Source organism: Physeter macrocephalus, chromosome 2, assembly GCF_002837175.3.
Source record: "Physeter macrocephalus isolate SW-GA chromosome 2, ASM283717v5, whole genome shotgun sequence".
NCBI classification, from domain to species: domain Eukaryota; kingdom Metazoa; phylum Chordata; class Mammalia; order Artiodactyla; family Physeteridae; genus Physeter; species Physeter macrocephalus.
In genome coordinates this window covers 12,821,587-12,840,547 of record NC_041215.1, presented here as the reverse complement: position 1 = coordinate 12,840,547, position 18,961 = coordinate 12,821,587, and the positions used below count along the sequence as shown (strand labels likewise).

The window sequence follows — 18,961 nt, the reverse complement described above, 5'->3', positions numbered from 1 at the left end:
CTATCTGGCGTAGTTAAATCATAGAAAAAGTAGAATGGTGGTTTCAAGGGGCTGGGGGTATGAGGGAATGGAAGGAATTAACTTAATTTGTGAGGAATTTCAACTTGGGAAAATGAAAAAATACACAACAATGTGAATATGTTTAACATTACTGAACACTTAAAAACACTACTGTACATTAGAAATGGTTAAGATACTAAATTTTATGTTATGCACATTCTACCACAAATGAATTTTTTTTAAAAACTAAAAAAAAATAAAAAAGACCTTCACAATGGTGATTTCTAGTGCACTAGGCAGAAACTATCCTCAATAGAGTGATAAAACAGAATTGATTTATCAAAATCTACATTTTCCTTTCACAAGATGAATACCAAAGCTCATTAGATATTAAATTCACAATATCTCCTTGTGTGTCATACTGGTCAAAGGTATCAAGTTTTAATAAGAAATATGAGTTTCATCTCCTTTGGGTCATTTGTGTTCAACAACTATCACAGTACATAGTAGATGCTGAAACACGTGTGCTGAGCACTAGGGCCCATGACTACAGTGCTGAGGGAATACAGACACCCCATCCCATGCACCCTGGTTAATTCCTTCCTATACTGAGCCCTCTCCACTCCCCAAGTTTAAAGTCTTATCAAATGCACTGTGCGGACAGCAAACTTGAGATGTGTTTCCTGTGCATCTACTGTCCTTCAGTCTTCCAGGTGCCAGGAAACCAGAAACAAAACAAAGTCCATACCTTCACACAGCCCAGTCTTGTGGGAGGAGATGACTCTGTGGTACAGTAACTAAATTTTATGCCAGCCAATGGAAAGCGTCAGAAATAAAAATGAAGGGGTATGGTGAGAAACCAAGGCCAAAGGCAGAAACTGGGCTGAAAAGAGGTGGGTGAGAGCACCTGCCAGACCAACACCAGCCCCTATCCTGTGAGGACACCTGAGAAAGCAAGCCTCGTGAGGGAACATGGAAGGGGAAAATACAGAGGAGATTCCCTAACAACTCACTGCACGGTTGTGTGACGGTGCTGAAATAATCTGTGCTTTTTTCCTCCATTTCCTAATATTTCTGAAATAGCTACTACCGTGATTATTATTAAATTTTAAAAATACCCTATGAAGTATAAAAGAGTGAAGAGGTCTTTTTTTCACAGGAAAGGAACTCTAAGATGCCAAGAGGACAACAGACGAGGACTCCAGGGCATTTGTTTTCCACCATCTTTGTCTGCACAAAGGCTCCCGAAGGTGACAAACAGCCAGCATGGTGAACAGCCAGGACTACACAGGCAGGAGGGACGCAAAAGAGCGTCTTACAAACTCATGCCCTTCCTGTATTAGTTTTTCTCTGCTAGGGCTGAACAACCTGTGGGGCAGACAGCAAGCTGGCTGGGGTCCTGGAAAAGCTGCCATGCAGCTTAGAGAGAGGCAAATATGCGGTTCTCAAAGACCCTTGAAGAAATCACTCACCGGTGGCAGCTGGAGGGCAGTCACCTGCTGTGCGTCCCTCAAACTTGCTTCCTGAAGAAGGGAACTGTCTTGCAGGACTGAAAGAGATCAGAAATGGATAACTCATAAAATCCTGGGTCTCTTTTTTCACCTGTAGAAAGAGGATTACCAGACAATGCACATAAAAAGCACCTGCGGGACTTCCCTGGTGGCGCAGTGGTTAAGAATCCGCCTGCCAATGCAGGGGACACGGGTTCGATCCCCGGTCCAGGAAGATCCCACATGCCACAGGGCAACTAAGCCTGTGCACCGCAACTACTGAGCCTGCACTCTAGAGCCCACAAGCCACAACTACTGAAGCCCGCGCACCTAGAGCCTGTGCTCCGCAACAAGAGAAGCCACCACAAATCACAATGAAGAGTAGCCCCCGCTCGCTGCAACTAGAGAAAGACCATGCGCAACAACAAAGACCTAACATAGCCAATAAATAAATAATTTAAGTTAAAAAAAAAAAAGCACTTGCAAAATAAGGATTTCTGTCACTTTGCTTTCAGACATGTCAGTGGTGGCAGTAACGGAATGCCTGGGTTCCAGTTGGCTCTGCCACCAACTAGCTATGTGACTCCCTGCAGGTCCAGGGACCTCAGCTGTATCATCCACAATACAAGGGAAATGAAGGTTAAAGCTCCATGGAGTAAAAGGGGTCAGTGAGACCTGTTAGCAATTAAGATTATTGTGGGACTCCAGTGTCATATAAATTTATACATTTATAAGTTTATAAATTGCAAAGCTCTTTAAGAAGGACTATTATCTCTATCAGATGCTCCTGGAAGAGCACTTCCCACAGTGCCTAACCACCATCACTCAAAACTGTGTACACACTGTAATACTGGGATCATCTCACACTCCCTTATCTTGGGCTACCAAGGGCCTCTGCTACATTCTCATATGATTTCTCTCCCCTGACCAGCACATGCCCAGGCTTCTGCAAGAAGTGAGCCACATACCTGGCCCATGGTGCAGCCATGTCAAAATGAGCTGTGTTTCTTTTCAAAAGGTACTCCTTTCACAGAATAAGCTGCACTATCATCTCTCAGTTTGGAGAAAATCTGGGAGGTTAAACCGCAGCTCATAATGTGAAATCAGTGTCAAAGCTAACATTAGAAGCCCGTGTTCCTCACCTTTCACACCTGGGACATAAAGCTGTCAGCAAACAGCAGGGGCAGGTGTGGCTATTTGGAACAACAGCCTGAGACAGGAGCCAGCTCAGACCAGCAGTGACATTTGGGTGGGGGTGTGCGAGGAGAATTCCCCATGGAAGGCAGCCTCATCACTCTGCTGCCAGAAGCTCAGGCTAGGTGGGCATGGATTTGAGGAAGGCATGTTTTAATTCTGCTCTCATACCTACCACCTTCTGGGGTATAAAACACAGCCCTACCCTATCTTTCACCATGATAAATGAGCACATCGACGCTTTAAAGATTACTTTGGACAGCTTTCAGCCTCTAAACAAAATCTATATTTTGGGGAAAAGCTTCAAGATTAGGAATTATATGGCTTTTACTGGAAGTGCTTCCCAATGATAAATCACCTGAACGTTTAAGGTGTTCTTAATAGCTAACTCATCATGCCTACTTTGTCCATTCATTATTGCTCAAGGAAATGGAAGGAAATGGGCTTTTGACCCAAAGCCCATCCATGGTAGCTGGATTATCTCAGAACTTCAGCAGGAAGTGAGTAGGCTGCTACAGTTCCTGAAGCACCTCCTCCTCCTGAGGGTCCTGTCATGGCCATCATCAACCTGCATAACCCAGGCTGCTTGCACATGCATTGTTTATTTGGGCAAATGGTTGTTTCTCATGCCTGTGGTTATGGGCTGAATTGCATCCCTGCCAAATTCATATGTTGAAGTCCCAACCCCCAGTACCTCAGAATGGGAATAGATTTGGACATAGGGCTTTTCAAGAGATAATTGAGGTAATTGGGGTGAGCCCTAATCCAATATGCCTGATGCTCTTATAATATGAGGAGATTAGGACACAGACACACAGAGGGAAGACCATGTGAGGAAACAGGGAGAAGATGGCTGTCTAGAAGCCAAGGAGAATCAGGTCTTAGGAGAAACCAACTCTGCTGATACCTTGATCTAGGACTTCCAGCCTTCAGAACTGTGAGACAATAAATTTCTGTTGTTTAAGCTGCCCAGTCTGTGGGACTTTATTATGGCAGCCCAAACAAACCAGCACATCTGTCTTGACTTTTAACCAAGGAGAGGCTGGAGTGTTAATTTGATTTGTACAGAAATCAGTATAGTTTCACACATAAAAAAATGTAATATGTAACTTTTAAAAACTGAAAACTTATTATAATGACAAGGACACCTTCTGTGAATCATAAGAACGCATTCCTGGTCTCCTCATACTTTCTTTTTCTATCTATAACTGTAGCACAACTGTAGCACAAGTCTGCCCAAACTAACCCTCACACACTACAGGTCACTTCCTTCAAGCTGAGAGCACCACTTCTTTCCATGATGATTAATTACTTCAACTAGAAATCATGGGCAGGAATTCCTTGGTTGTCCAGTGGTTAGGACTCCGTGATTCCACTGCAGAGGGTACGAGTTTGATCCCTGGTCAGGGAACTAAGATCCCGCATGCTGCATGGCACAGCAAAAAAAAAAATTAAAAAAAACACAGGGCTTCCCTGGTGGCGCAGTGGTTGGGAGTCCGCCGGCCGATGCAGGAGACACGGGTTCGTGCCCCGGTCCGGGAGGATCCCACATGCCGCGGAGCGGCTGGGCCCGTGAGCCATGGCCGCTGAGCCTGTGCGTCGATCCCACATGCCGCGGAGCGGCTGGGCCTGTGAGCCGTGGCCGCTGGGCCTGCGCGTCCGGAGCCTGTGCTCCGCGATGGGAGAGGCCGCAACGGTGAGAGGCCCGCGTACCGCAAAAAAAACAAAAAAACAAAAAAACAAAAAAAACCCACAAATCATGGGCAGTTCAGGCCCCCTGTTCAGTATTTTATGGGTATCCAGGCATACCTCATTTTATTGCACTCTGCAGATATTACTTTTTTTAAAAACTGAAGGTTTGTGGCAACCTTGCATCAAACAAGCCTACTGGCACCATTTTCCCAACAGAATTTGCTCACTTCATGTTTCTGCGTCACATTTTGGTAATTCTTACAATATTTCAAACTTTTCCATTATTGTATTTGTTACGGTAATCTGTGATCAGTGTTAATGTTACTATTGTAATTGTTAATGATCTTTAATGTTACTATTGTAATTGTTTTGGGGTGCTGTAAACCATGCCCATATAAGACAACAAACTTAACTGATAAATGTTGTGTGTATTCCAATGGCTCCCACATTTCTCTCCCTCTCCTCGGGCCTCTCTATTCTGTGAGACACAACATTACTGAAATGAGGCCAGTTAATAACCCTACAATAGCCTCTAAGTGTTCACATGAGAGGAAGAGCCGCATACCTCTCACTTTAAATCAAAAGACAGAAATAATTAAGCTTAGTGAGGAAGGGATGTCAAAAGCTGAGATAGGCTGAAAGCTAGGCCTCTTGAACCAACAGCCAAGCTGCAAATGCAAACAAAAAGTTATTGAAAGAAATTAAAAGTGCTACTCCAATGAACACACAAGAAAGCGAAACAGCCTTATTGCTGATATGGTGAAAGTTTTAGTGGTCTGGAGAGATCAAACCAGCCACAACATTCCCTTAAGGGAAAACCTAATCCAGAACAAGGCCCTAGTTCTCTTCAATCTATTAAGGCTGAGAGAGGTGAGGAAGCTGAAAATGAAAAGTTTGAAGCTAGCAGAGGTTGGTTCACGAGGTTTAAGGGAAAAAGCCGGTCTCCATAACATAAAAATCCAAGGTAAAGCAGCCAGTCATCCAGAAGATTTAGCCAAGATCATTAAATGAAGGTGGGTACACTGCACAACAGACTTTCAGTTTAGACAAAACAGCCTTATATTGGAAGAAGATGCCACCTAGGACTATCAGAGCTAGAGAGAAGGCAATGCCTGGCTTCAATGCTTCAAAGGTCAGGCTGACTCTCTTGTTAGGTGCTAATGCATTTGGTGACTATAAGTTGAAACCAGTGCTCATTTACAATTCCAAAACTCCTAAAACTTCCCTTAAGAATTATGCTAAATCTACTCTGCCTGTGCTCTATAAATGGAACAAAGCCTAGATGACAGCACATCTGGTTACAATATGGTTTACTGAATATTTTAAGCCCACTGTTGAGATCTACTGCTCAGAAAAAAAGATTCCTTTCAAAATAGTACTGCTTTTGGACTAGTCACCCAAGAGCTCCCTGATGAGATGTATGAGATTAACATTGTTTTCATGCCTGTTAACATAACATACATTCTGAAGCCCACAGGTCAAAGAGTAGTTTCAAATTTCAAGTCTTATCATTTAAGAAATACATTTCACATGGCAACAGCTGCCATACACAGTGATTCTTCTGATGGATCTGGACAAAGTAAACTAAAAATCTCCTGGAAAGGATTCACTGTTCTAGATGCCAGTAAGAACATTCACGGGAATTCCCTGGCAGTCCACTGGTTAGGACTCGGTGCTTTCACTGCCGGGGCCCAGGTTCAATCTCTGGTTGGGGAACTAAGATCCCACAAGCTGCGCGGCACAGCCAGAAAAAAAAAGAAAAATAAAAGAACATTCATGGGAAGAAATCAAAATATCAACATTAACAGAAGTTTGAAGGAAGGTGATATCAATCCTCATGGATAACTTTAAGAGGTTCAAGACTTGAGTAGAGGAAGAAACTGCAGATGTGGTGGAAACAGCAAAGAGAACCAGAATTGGAAGTGGAGCTTGAAGATGTGACTGAATTGCGACAATCTCATGATAAAACTTGAATGAAAGAGGAGTTGCTTCTTACGGATGAGTAAAGAAAGTGGTTTCTTGAGATGGAGTCTACTCCTGGTGAAGATGCTGTGAAGACTACTGAAATGACAACAAAGGATTTAGAATATTATATGAACTTAGTTGATAAAGCAATGGCAGAGTTTGAGAGGACTGACTCCAATTTTAAAAGGAAAGAAGTTCTGTGGGTAAAATGCTATAAAACAGCATTACATGCTACAGAGAAATTGTTCGTGAAAGGAACCATTCAATCGATGAGGCAAACTTCACTGTGGTCTTTTATATATATATATATATATATATATTTTTTTTTTTTTTAATTTTTATTTATTTATTTATTTATTTATTTTTTTTGCGATACGCGGGCCTCTCACTGCTGTGGCCTCTCCCGCTGCGGAACACAGGCTCTGGACGCGCAGGCTCAGTGGCCATGGCTCACGGGCCCAGCCGCTCCGCGGCATGCGTGGGATCCTCCTGGACCGGGGCACGAACCCGTGTCCCCTGCATTGGCAGGCGGACTCTCAACCACTGTGCCACCAGGGAAGCCCCTGTGGTCTTATTTTAAGAAATTGCCAGTCACCCCAACTTTCAGCAACCACCATCCTGATCAGTCAGCAGCCATCAGCATGGAGGCAAGACCCTTCACCAGCAAAAAGATTTCATCATGCTGAAGGCTCATATGATAGTCAGCAATAAAATATTTTCAATTAAGTATGTACATTGATTTTTTTAGACATAATGCTATTGGACACTTAATAGACTACAGTGTAAACACAAATTTTATATGTACTGGGAAACCAAAATTTCATGTGACTCACTTTATTGAGATTATCTCCACTGGACAGACCAGGAAACTGAGGCTTGCAGAGTTTAGAAGCATGCCCCGGGTCATACCTGGAGGATCCAAAGCCAAGTGTATCTGCTGCCAAAGCCACCTGCCTGTGGCCATTAGTGCACTTTGTACAGATATTCAGACACGTCTAGCCAACATCCATGCTCCAAGTCCTGAAGATATCACCCTATCCCCTAGGAAGCATTTTTATATTTCTTTGCAATATTATAACAATCCTGAGAGCAGAAGTTGTTTGGCTGGGGAAAGAGAGGTTCAGAGAGACAAGAGGACATGGCCATGGCTCAGTTCCCCACACAGGCCCTACTGGGACAGCAACGGTGCCCAGCTGCCCCCAGACCAACAAAGCCCAGAGGTGCGCCCTCAAAGAGACAAGATGATGCAGCCTCAAAAACACCTACCCATAGCAGAGGTCTCTCTGGGAAGACCCGGCACCCATGAAGAGGATACTCTCATGAGACTCTGATTGAATTGCTCTAGGGAAGAACCAGATGCAGAAAATGGTTCCAGGCTACTTAGGGGGAAGGAGAGAACTAAAAATGTCAAGGGCTACTTCCAAGTCCACAGGACTAGGTACAAATACCCCTTCCCCACTCCCTTGGGCTCCCTACCTGGGTCCCCGCTGAGCTGGCCCGAGAGTCTGCTTGGAAGCCCGGGGCCCTGAGCCAGGGCCATGGGCTGGGCGTCCTGGCTCTTTGCAAGGTCACTCTGGGGTTCTGCTGGCAGCCGCTCCTGCTCCTGGTCTGGAGGGCTGTCCCCATCGTCAATCACCACGGGGTCTTCACAGTGCTTGAGCTGCAATCCCAGAGAGGGCTTTTCAGAGCTCGGTGGAGAGGTCCCTGGCCAGATGAGGACCAGCAACTGGGCAAACCCCTCCCTCCCTGGGCCTGCTGACTGTTGACTCTACCACTAGAAGCTCAGTCCCAGCCTTGTGTGGGGCTATAAAGGGGGGGTAACATAACCATGCCACCAATTAGGGCCTTTAGGGAATGGAATCTGCTTTTTTAGGAAACCAAACTTCAATGTGGGCATAACCGAAGCACATAGCTCTAGATGGAATTCCTCAGCCCTGGCCAGGGGACGCGTGACCCCACCAAACCATCAAAGCACAAGGTGGCCACCCTTTCCACACCTGCCGCCCAGCCCCACTCTCTCCCTCTCCCTTCCCATCCTCCCAGCCAGCCCAGCCCAGCCCCCTCTGCTCACCCATTGCCAGGGTCTCCCCGGCTCTCGTTCCAGTGCCTCCACAGCAGCCACAGCCTGATCGCCACTCTCAGGTTCCTGGGCCCGCACCCAGCCCTGGATCTCCCGGGGCAGGATGGCCAGAAACTGCTCCAGCACCAGCAGCTCCAGAATTTGCTCCTTGGTGTGCCTTTCAGGCCGCAGCCAGCCCCGGCACAGGTCCCAGAGGCGGTGCAGGGCCTCTCGGGGGCCCGCTGCCTCCTGGTAGCAGAAACGTCGGAAGAGGCGGCGGGAGGACTCGGGGCTGGGAAGCTCACCCTGGGGGCTAGGGTTCTCTCCCGGTGGGCTCCTCATTTTCCTGGGCGCCTCACTTTCCTTCGGAGCCAAGACTCGGGGGCACAGGGCTGTGGGCATGATGGGATTTGATGGGGGTCAGCAGCAGAAGACGACCCTATTTCCAAACAGAAATCACTGGCTTCAATGTTCTGGTCTCCTGCAGTAGTTTTTTGGGGGTGGTGATGGGAAAAGTGAAAAAGCCCACAGAGACCAGCCCTTGGGAGAAGCCCTGGGACACGTGAGAAGTGTCAGTGTGGATGATCTTTACACAAAGGGAGAGAAGGAATGACCCCATTCCCAAAAGCATCATTTTGTGATTCCCCTAACTGGGTGACTGGACAAACAAGGCAGGGAGTCCAGGAGAAAATCAGTGGCATTTCAACGTGGCACTGGCATTCCAAGCACCCCAGGAGACCAACAGGGCCGCATGCAGGAGAGAGATGTAATTAACGCTCTGTGGTACCTTTGGTGTCCAGGTCCTCCTGGAAAGGACCTGAAAGATGAGCTGAGAAGGCCGCTATCTTGAGGCTTCAGAGCCAAAGTCACCGTCCTTGCCCTTGAGACCTTTACAAAATGAGCTAGAAGGACAAAGACAAACATGCACAGGAAAAGTCTTAAAAGCTGATCCAGGAAATTCATCCTGCCGGTGGCTAGGGCTGACAATCAGTGCTAGACCAACACAGACTGAGAATCGGCCTTGCTCAGTGGAATATGCACTGGGAAGCAGGGAATAAAGCAGACAGCCTAGAAGATCCCCAGAAAAGAGATGGAGAAAGTCAAGAGGCAGCCACATCCTGAGTTTCTTACAGAAAAATAACATTATGTATTTAAAAACATCAGTGCTTTCAGATGAACTTCCACCCAACTCACTAAAGTCTGAATAGTAAACTTTAGCATATGTTTAACGATGTCTGGACCTTCCACCTGGCCTCCACCCATCTTGCCTTTTCTTCTCTTCAAACCACAATGAAGAAAACCACACACACCTCACAGACCTTTCTCAGGCAGAACAGAGGTTGGGCACTCATGGCACAGCCTCCACATCTGCAGGGTGGGGCTCAGGGGCGCCTCCACCTCCCCAGTGAACACATACAGAGCAACATCAGAGAGTAGCGGCCACTATTCAAAACTACGGAACCCAGGGAAAACGAATGGCACATGAGGTCGCACACAGTCCCCCCCCCGCCACCATAAGGCCTCTGAGATCCTTGGACATGGTCACTTGCCCTCCTCACCAGGTTTATGAGGCTCCCCAGCATGCCAGCACCTTAATCTCAACAGCTCAGTGCCCCCACCCCGCAAGGGTTCCATGCAAAACGCAGGCCTCATTCCCATTTCACAGGAAGACAAGTGTTCTTCACAGAAGAACAACAAAGCCACTGAATGGCAATCAGAAAACTCCAAATCTCTATACCTCTTTGCTTTCCAACATAAAAACAAATACAGACTGGCATAAAAGGACCCTGAGGGTATCTGGCTGGACACACTACAGCTTGCCCCGCCTCCGGATTTCCTCCAGTGTCTGCTGCTCCTGCATCTGACACCCAATCTCAGCCTTACTCACTTGCCACGTTCCATGAACTCAGCCATCACACACCTGCAGGGCCTCTAGGTTCCTCAGGTCTGCACCCAACCTGTGCCCCACCCTCAGTCAGTACTCAGATGACCGCTCTAGGGCATCTGGCTCTAGGCTCTGCCCATCATCCCTAACCAGACAGCCGTGTTCCTGTCACCCTAGCACCTGGCACATAGGAGTCTCAGAAATGATGTATGATGAATGAATTAACGTTGGTCCCAAGAGGATCCCACAGGGGGGCGGGGCATGCTTAAAGAAGCTCTAGGCGGAGGAACAGAGCTGGATCAGCAGAAAGAGGAGGGGATGGGCAATTTATGCCAGGAAAAAGGGCAAGCCTTTCTTCGCTCCAGATCTCTCTCCCTTTTCCCTCTCTTCCTTTCCCTCCCTACACATACACACATCCACCTCCACTTTACCCAGTTCCCGGCTCCTCACCTCACAGCCTGGAACTCCTTCCCTGCATCTAACTCAAATCCCTCCTGCGGCGGAAGTCTGCGGCAGTAGCTCCTCATCCTTCCAGCCCGGTCCCCCGGGTGTGCTTCCTGAGGCGGGTTCTCTGCAGAGGCCACTCCGTCCCTGGCTAGCCGAGCCCCCGTCTCCTGCTCATCCAGAAAACCACGGCTCCGCTTAGGAGGGAAGAAATGGTAGCAAATGGAGGCGCCTGAAAAACAACATTTGTGTTGTCTTATCCCCCTCCCCGGAGACTCACCGCATGGCTCCTGGAAGCGAGGCAGGGCGCGCGGGCCACAGAAGCCTGGGCCGCCTGGGCCGCACTCACCGCCGCGCCGCGTCCCAGTTGGCGGGCCGTGCAGGCCTGACCGCCTCCGGAGCCCGCCGGACGCGGAGGAAAGGAAAGGCCGAAGCCCTCCGGCTCCCTCCCCTGGGACACTTCCTGCTCCGCTCTAGGACCGGGGAGGTCTCCGCATCTCAGTGGTTCGCTCCTCCGCCCCCCGGCCGAGGTGTGCGCTGGGGGTGACATCCGACACCCCCGGCCCGGCCCGGCCCGGCCGGCGCGCCCCGCCCTGCCACGCCCCGCTCCGCTCCGCTCGCGCCCCGGCCTAGGAGCTTGGCCGGGGGCTTTGTGGGTCAACCACACCGCCTCTGCCCTGCCTCCCCGCGGGCTGGCGCGGGGGGCGCGCGTCGGGGCGGGGCGGGAGGCCGGGGCGTCGAAGGCTCAGCTGGGACCGCGCCTGGAGGCGGGGGGCAGAGCGGGGGGGCAGAGAACACGGTCAGCAGGAGGGCTCGCGCGGGTGCGTCCTGCCGTGGACGGCCGCCGGTGTGGGAAGGTTGGCCTGGGGGCTCCTCTCTTCGCTGTCCTATCCCTCCGGACTCCCACACGGGCTTGGGGACGCCCGGAAGGGACGATCCTGGAGCCGAGGCTGAATGCAGGAATTGGGAGGGGGAGCGGAGGAAGAAGGCTGCCGCGCACAGTGGGCCGCTACATTTCAGAATCCCGGTGTGACCACCCCGCACCCCGCGCCCTGGCAGGTCCAACCCCCTTCCAGCCCAAACCCCTCCTCTAGGTCCGGCCCGTGGCCGCTGAAGAGACGAGAAGGACTGGAGGAAGTAAGACTCACCTCCCGGATTCGTCGTCTGTCGGATGCCCAAGGTGTAAGCTCCGGCTTTTGGGGGGTTTGCGGACTTTCACAGCTGCCGTTACACATCCCTTCAGGACAACTCTGGGGAGTGCGCAGAGGGACTTAGGTCAATCCCGGCCCCCGGTGGGTGGTCGGAGTGCTTACTGCTCCTTTAAGTGTAGGGTGTAGCTAGCTGTTCACACTGAGGCCGAGGGACACGTTAAGGGACTTTGACTTGAAGTCGAGGGGCCGTGAGGGGCAAGAAGAATTAGGGCCTCTGGACCTCTAGATAGGGCTCCTTGCGACTGCCCTATGCTGAACATAGCTCAAAGGCTCAGAGGGGTCTTCCTGGGGTCATCCTTAATCTTACAGATTCTTGGGTTTGGGAGCAAGCTTGTACCGGGTCCCTGAGCAGGCCTGATTCCCACCAACCCTTCTCTTTCTTCATCTGCCTGGCACTGAAGTTGGATTCTCCCACGGAAGAAGGCAAAGAAATGTCTACATCTACTAGAGGTGATACACTACTGCAGATAAATGATTTTTCTCAGATCAAGTAGGACAATACCAGTTCCCTGAAAGAAAGTGGCCTGGTTGAGCAGGTGGGAAAGAGGTGGATGGACTGAGGAACGGGATTTCTTAGCAGTGTTGCTTTCCTTATTCCTTGGACTTGGGAGCCTTTTGTTTCTTCCTCTCAATTATGAATAATCACTCCTGAGTAGGGGAGTTACTGGGAGCCACCATCTGCCGTATGCTTGGATTCTGTGACTTTTGCAGGTGATGGATCAAAGCAAAGGAGTAAAGCTCATTTTTGTGTAAAGTGATTGTTCCCCCCAATACAGCCAGATGCAGGCAGGGCCACCCAGAGTTCTTACATGGAACCTGCAGATACAAGTGGGAACCACCCCCCTCAGACTTAACTTGACTCAGCATTAACAGGATTCATGTGCACCCCCTTCTCAGGAACACCAGCCAGACACCATGGCCTGGAGGAGAAGCTGAGGAAGAAGCAAGGATTCACCAAGGCAGGTCCGACTAAGATACTTTGGCAAATAGCGCAGCCTGCTCTAAAAGCCCAGATCCTATGGGCTTCCCTGGTGGCGCAGTGGTTGAGAGTCCGCCTGCCGATGCAGGGGACGCGGGTTTGTGCCCCGGTCCGGGAAGATCCCACATGCTGCGGAGCGGCTGGGCCCGTGAGCCATGGCCGCTGAGCCTGCGTGTCGGAGCCTGTGCTCCGCAACGGGAGAGGCCACAACAGCGAGAGGCCCGCGTACCGCAAAAATAAATAAATAAATAAATAAATAAATAAATAAAAGTCCAGATCCTCTGCCTGGGTTCCCAGCCCTGTGACTGGGCAGAGAACTACCTGTTGAGTGTTGGTAATTTGTGCTCACAGTTCTGCCCACTGCAGTTCTAAAGCAGGTAAAATGCAGGGCCCAGAAATTCCTAGCACACAGCATCAGATCAATCCTCCCTGCCCTGTCGGGTTCCTTCCCTTGACCTGACACCTCCCTGTACACTGTTATCTCATCGAAGCTTTGTGTTTATTCTGCATTTCACTTAGCACAGGGGTTATGAGTCAGAGCACCTGGGTTAAAACCTGCCTCATCAGTTCCTAACCAGGTGATCTCAGGTATACTTAACCTTGCTGCACCTCAGTTTCCTCATCCAGAAAAAGGATGATGCTGTCTACCTCGTTAAATGTGCGGGGCCATTCGATCGTTCAACAAATGTGTACTGAGTACCTACTAGGCATTCATTATGCTAGGCTCCATTCCAGGTTCTCAGGGTGCATCTGTGAACACAACTGGCTGAGGGGATGGGTGAGAGGGGCAGGGCGGGCAGTTAGCAAAATCAATAATGATCTGCTATGTTTGATCCATGCTGCAGAGGAAAAAGAAAGTGGAGCAGCATCAGGTAACAGGGGTGCTGGGAATGAGCTGGTGACAGTCACAGTATTAAAGAAGAGGTCAGGGCAGGTTCCATTGTGATTGTGACATCTGAGATGAGGGAGTTGATCAAGCCCAAGCCTGGGTGAGATCAGGGTCCCAGGCGGAAGCCACCATGAGAGCAAAGGCCCTAAAGTTATGGAAGCACAGTGAGGCAGCCAGTGAGCAAGTGCTCTCTGGGTGTCAGCTCAGGGTGGAGGTGGGGAGGCAACTGGAGGCCATGGGAAGGAGTTTTCCTTGACACGAGATGGGATTGTGACAGATACCACTAGTGAAGCAACAGAGAACCCTCAATGTCAATGCTGCTCAAGGACCATCGAGCCATCTCACGCTTAATGTATACATTTCATTTGGCTTATATTATGTTGCTGATTGTGTATATTTTTATGAAAAGCTTGCTGTGTGCCACCATTTGTTTCAACCTTGGGGAGACCATAGTGGACAGAAGATCCTGGCTTTTAGAAGCTGGAAGGGGAATCAGATGATAGATGGCGTGAAAAAAATAAAACAAGCTAAGAAGGATCCTGCTGGGGCGGTCAGGTAGGACCTTCATGAGAAGGTAGCATTTGAGGAGAGAGCAGGTGGAGGGCAAACTGAACAGAGGTGTGCAGAAAGAACATTCCAGCAGAGGGAACAGCATGTGCAAAGGCCATAAAGCAGGAGGCTTGTCTCCCCCCTGGAGAAATGGGAGGCTGGAATGGAGTGACTGTGGATTTTACACTTAGAGGGTTTCAAGTGAAGGCATGGCCAGATGGGACTTTGATTTTACGTGATCACTGTGCAGAACAGATTGGAGCTGGATGGAGGAGGCAGAGGCCATGTTGGAAGCAGCCACAGAAATGCAGGCAGGACATGGTCCATTCCAGAATCAGCTGGTGAACAGTGGTGATTTCCCCCATGGTGTGCTGCTGGGTGTCAAAGGAGTGAGAAACGGCTGTAGTTTTGGCCCCAGTTGGGTGATTGGAGGGTCTGCCTAGGAGACTGCAAAGCAGGTTTCTGGGAAGGGGTTAGGAGACAAAGATGAGTTTGGGACTTGCTGGGTCTGAAATGCTCAAAAGACAAATAGCTATGACTGTCCAGGGAGAAAGCCAAGGTTGGAGGTGGAAATCTGTGGTCACAGCACGGAGCAGGAATTGAGACCCTGGGATGGACAAGTGCAGGTTGAGAAGCTGCCTTGGAGAGGGTGGATCAGCCACACCAACTTTGGAGACTAGGAAGAGAGGAGGGAGATCCAGAGGGGGAGGAGAAGAAGAAAGGGGGGAAAGGGGAAGGAGCAGCCACCATGAGCTGGAGAGAAATCTGGGCAGTGCCGAGCCTTGGAATCCCAGGCTGGCAAATGTGTTTCAAGAAAGAGGGATAGTCCGTGAAGATAGTCTGCTGAAAGAACAAATTAGATGAGGAAAAACACCGATAAGAATACTGACCCTAGTATTTGGTGTAGAGGGCCCCTGAGCAGAACAGAGGTGGTAGAGCTGCTGGGATGGAGTAGTTTGGAGAGAGAAAGGAGGTGAGGGAGTGGAGACAATTGGGCAAGAAAAAGTGGCAGTGGCCAAGGGAGCATGGGCCCCATCTTAAGGATGGGAGAATTACAGTGTGTGGCTTAAAAGAAGGAGGGGCCGGGCAGGAGCCAAGGGGAGCAGTGAAGGGAGAGGAGAAGGCAAATTGATCTCTGGGCCCTGAGGCTGACAGGGAGCAGGTGAGTGGAAGTCCATGGTGGACTTCTGAATACTCAGACACTTTGGCAAAATAAGAAACAGGGTGTGATGATTTATTTTATGCATCAACTTGGCAAGGTCAGTGTGCCCAGGTATTTGATAAACACTAGTCTAGATTTGCTGTGAAGATATTTTTTAGACGAGATTAACATTTAAATTAGTAGACTTTGGGGCATCTCTTGTGGTGCAGTGGTTAAGAATCCGCCTGCCAATGCAGGGGACGTGGGTTCGAGCCCTGGCCTGGGAAGATCCCACGTGCTGCAGAGCAACTAAGCTCGTGCACCACAACTACTGAGCCTGAGCTCTAGAACCCATGAGCCACAACTACTGAGCCTGTGTGCCACAACTACTGAAGCCCACGCATCTAGAGCCCGTGCTCCGCAACAAGAGAAGCCACCGCAATGAGAAGCCAGTGCACCGTAACGAAGAGAAGCCCGCACTCGCTGCAACTAGAGAAAGCCCATGTGCAGCAACGAAGACCCAACGCAGCCAAAAATAAATAAATAAATAAATTTAAAAATAAATTAGTAGACTTTAAGTAAAGTAGATTATCCTCCGTAATGTTGGTGGGCCTCAACCAATCAGTCTTTAAGGGTAAAGACTGAGGTTTACACACACACACACACACACACACACACACACACCACCTATTGGTTTTGTTTTCCTGGAGAACCCTGACTGATCCATGGGGCCCTTGGCTAACAGGGAGGAGCAGGAGATGGTAGAGGTGTGAGAGCAGGAAGGAGAAGACATGACACGCTCACCTTGCAGAGTGGAAGGTGAATGGGCTGTAGGAAAGGAAACCATAAATTATGCCAAACGTGGAAAGTCAGCTGTGCACCATGAAGTATCATGTGTAGCTTTCCTAAAACCTAGTATCTACATATGGAAGGGCAGCAATTACATCTTCCCCTGGGGAGGGGGTCATCATTCCACAAAATATGCTTGTGGACTGATGACAAATACAGGTGTATAAGATGTGCCACCTCGCCGTCTGGTTCCTGGACCAGCCACATCTGCCTTACCTGGGAGCTTGTTAGAAACAGAACCCTCAGGCCCCAAACACAGCCTGCATGGTTAGCCAGATACAAGGGGACTCTCTAGCTCTTTGAAGTTTTGGGTTTTTTTGCCACTCCTCATAGCATGTGGAATCTTAGTTCCCCGACCAGGAATCAAACCTATGCCCCCTGCAGTGGAAGCGGGGAGTCTTAACTACTGGACCGCCAGGGACGTCCAAGCTCTTTGCAGTTTGAGAAGTTCTGTTGTAAAGGGGTCAGCATGGTTCTGGGCATAGTAGTAGGTGCTCAATAAACTGTAGCTTAGACTAGCAGTTCTAAGAGTAATAGTGCTGAATATTACTGTGACTTATTCACAGGCTTCCAGGAAGCAAGGACAGCAGGGCTCTGACCTGGTCCCCAATATCTAGCAGAGGCTATGGCTGGTAAAAAGGACTCAGTGAGAATCCACTGAGTGAAGGAATTTGGCTTAATTAATTTTCTCTCAATACAGGCCTCCCAGCTGTCACATGAAGGCTGCTCATCTATTTTCATATTTTGTTTTGTTTTGTTCCTTTTGCTGAAGTCAAAAAGACTTTGAGAACTACACAAAGGCCAACATAACCAACTGCTTAAGGGCTCCAATGAAAGCACCTAAAATGACCCAGTTGTTCCCTGGAAAAAGGTGCCATCCCTTTCCTCGAAGTCACATGTGGATGCTGTGGTCAAAGAAACAAAGCCAAAACACCAAACATCAGTTTTGGGGGCTGTTCATGAGCATTGGGGTGTTAATACTGACTCATCCAGACCACCAGGGACCAGCCTGTAGTTTGTCAAATTCAGTTAACTGAAACAACCAGATTTATTGTACTGGTGCCATGAGGGAGGGGGCATAGAGGATGCTGGAGTGAGGCTTGATAAAGGAAGAAGGAAAGTGTCTTCTTAAGGTCTGTTTGCAGCTGAAGGTTGGAGGAGGAGGAGGATGGTACCAGGGAAGTGGAGTCACTTCTGCTTTGCATGCTATTTAGAGGTGGGCTCAGGAGGGGTGGGGTTAACTGAGGGTCAGGGGTTGTCAGGAGGTGAGGGTAACTTAGCCGTGGAGTCATAGATGAGTGTAGCAAGCAGATCTGGGGTGTCAGTGGTAAGAAAATAAGAGTCACTCCAAGACGGGTGCATTGTGGCATTTCACAGCTGCTACAAAACCTTAGGGAAGGCACATTTCCTGTGGATGCACAGCTGCTCTACTGTGTGTCTTCTTTCCTGCCTGTTCTTTTCTCTCTCCTCACTGATTTTCACAGTTTTGCTCCTGGACAGGCTTTGACTCTTTTAGGAGGCAAACAACTCTGGCCATTCAAGTTACTTGGATTCTAGGAGGCAGTGGGTAAGTTTCTCCACTCATGATAGGATGATACAATACCTGGCTCACATGGATCAAACAAGATTTTTTACATAAGTACCCCAGCACAGAGCCAGAGATACTTAACAGGTACTTACGCATCATAGTCCTCTCTTCCTCCTCAATTAGCTGCACATTAACTTTTAAACTTTTTAGTGTTCGACACCTCCTGTTACAGTGTATCTCAGTTTGCTTTTCTGCTATTGAACACCTGGATGGCACCACATATTTTTGCTCTAGACACAAAGAATTCGGAATTACTCCTTGTTCCTCAAATACTCCAAGTACTTACCCTGAATCTTTTAAACATAGCATGACCTATTTCAGGAATTTCTTGACCCTAACGACTGGCCCTCCCAATTTTGCCAGTCTCCCTTCAGCCCCATTCCCTCAAGCTCAGTTTACTTCATGTGCAGATAGGGATGGCAGTGAGGATCCTGTAATGGGTAGAAATGTGTCCCACCGCACGGTATATCTAAGTCCTAATTGCTTATTACTGTGAAATTAACCTTATTTGGAAACAGGGTCTTTGCAGTTGTGAACAAGTTAAAACAAGGTCATACTGAATTAGAGTGAGCCCAAAATCTGATGATGGGTGTCCTTATAAGTAGGCCATGTGAAGATAGACACACAGGATGAAGGCCATGTGACAACAAAGCCAGAGAGGGGAGTGGTAGGTCTACAAGGCCAGGAACACCATGGATTGCTTATGATCACCAGCAGCTAGGAGAAGGCAAGGAAGGATTCTTCCATAGAGCATGGTCTTACTGATGACTAGTTTTCACATTCTGGCCTCTAGAACTATGGGAGAATAAATTCCTGTTGTTTCAGGTTAACCCGTTTGTGCAATTTGTTATGGCAGCCCTAAGAAACTAACACAGGTCTGGATACACCCACCCACACACACCCACTAACTTGGCCTGCAGCATTAGGAAACTTGTTGCAGTCTTACTTCTCTGCTTATTTTATTATCATTTCCAGTTTCTTGTTCCTAGTCTCTTACAGATAAATTTGAGACCATTCAATGAAACA

General features: G+C 48.8%; 1 protein-coding gene and 1 long non-coding RNA gene across 5 annotated transcripts in view; one reads left to right on the top strand and one right to left on the bottom strand.

Moving 5' to 3' along the window:
- Window positions 1–11,258, bottom strand: part of ZNF496 (zinc finger protein 496) — a 39,703-nt gene extending 28,445 nt beyond the window's left edge. The window contains exons 1-6 of one of the 4 annotated variants that reach the window (XM_007123352.2): window positions 11,079–11,258; window positions 10,736–10,961; window positions 9,188–9,302; window positions 8,413–8,839; window positions 7,818–8,001; window positions 1,473–1,549 (exon numbers count right to left, since the gene is read on the bottom strand). In XM_007123352.2, coding sequence (XP_007123414.1) covers window positions 1,473–1,549; window positions 7,818–8,001; window positions 8,413–8,802 — 651 coding nt within the window. In that variant the 5' untranslated portion in view covers window positions 8,803–8,839; window positions 9,188–9,302; window positions 10,736–10,961; window positions 11,079–11,258. Of the gene's footprint in view, window positions 1–1,472; window positions 1,550–7,817; window positions 8,002–8,412; window positions 8,840–9,187; window positions 9,303–10,735; window positions 10,962–11,009 lie in introns of those variants that run through there. The other 3 variants (XM_028498696.2, XM_024134001.3, XM_028498707.2) reach the window with 3 other exon arrangements.
- A 245-nt stretch (window positions 11,259–11,503) lies between these two features.
- LOC114487642 (uncharacterized) lies at window positions 11,504–13,197 on the top strand. The gene is made up of 3 exons (XR_003682869.2): window positions 11,504–11,911; window positions 12,342–12,390; window positions 12,838–13,197. It is a non-coding gene; the product is annotated as an uncharacterized lncRNA (long non-coding RNA).
- Window positions 13,198–18,961: the final 5,764 nt, after the last annotated feature.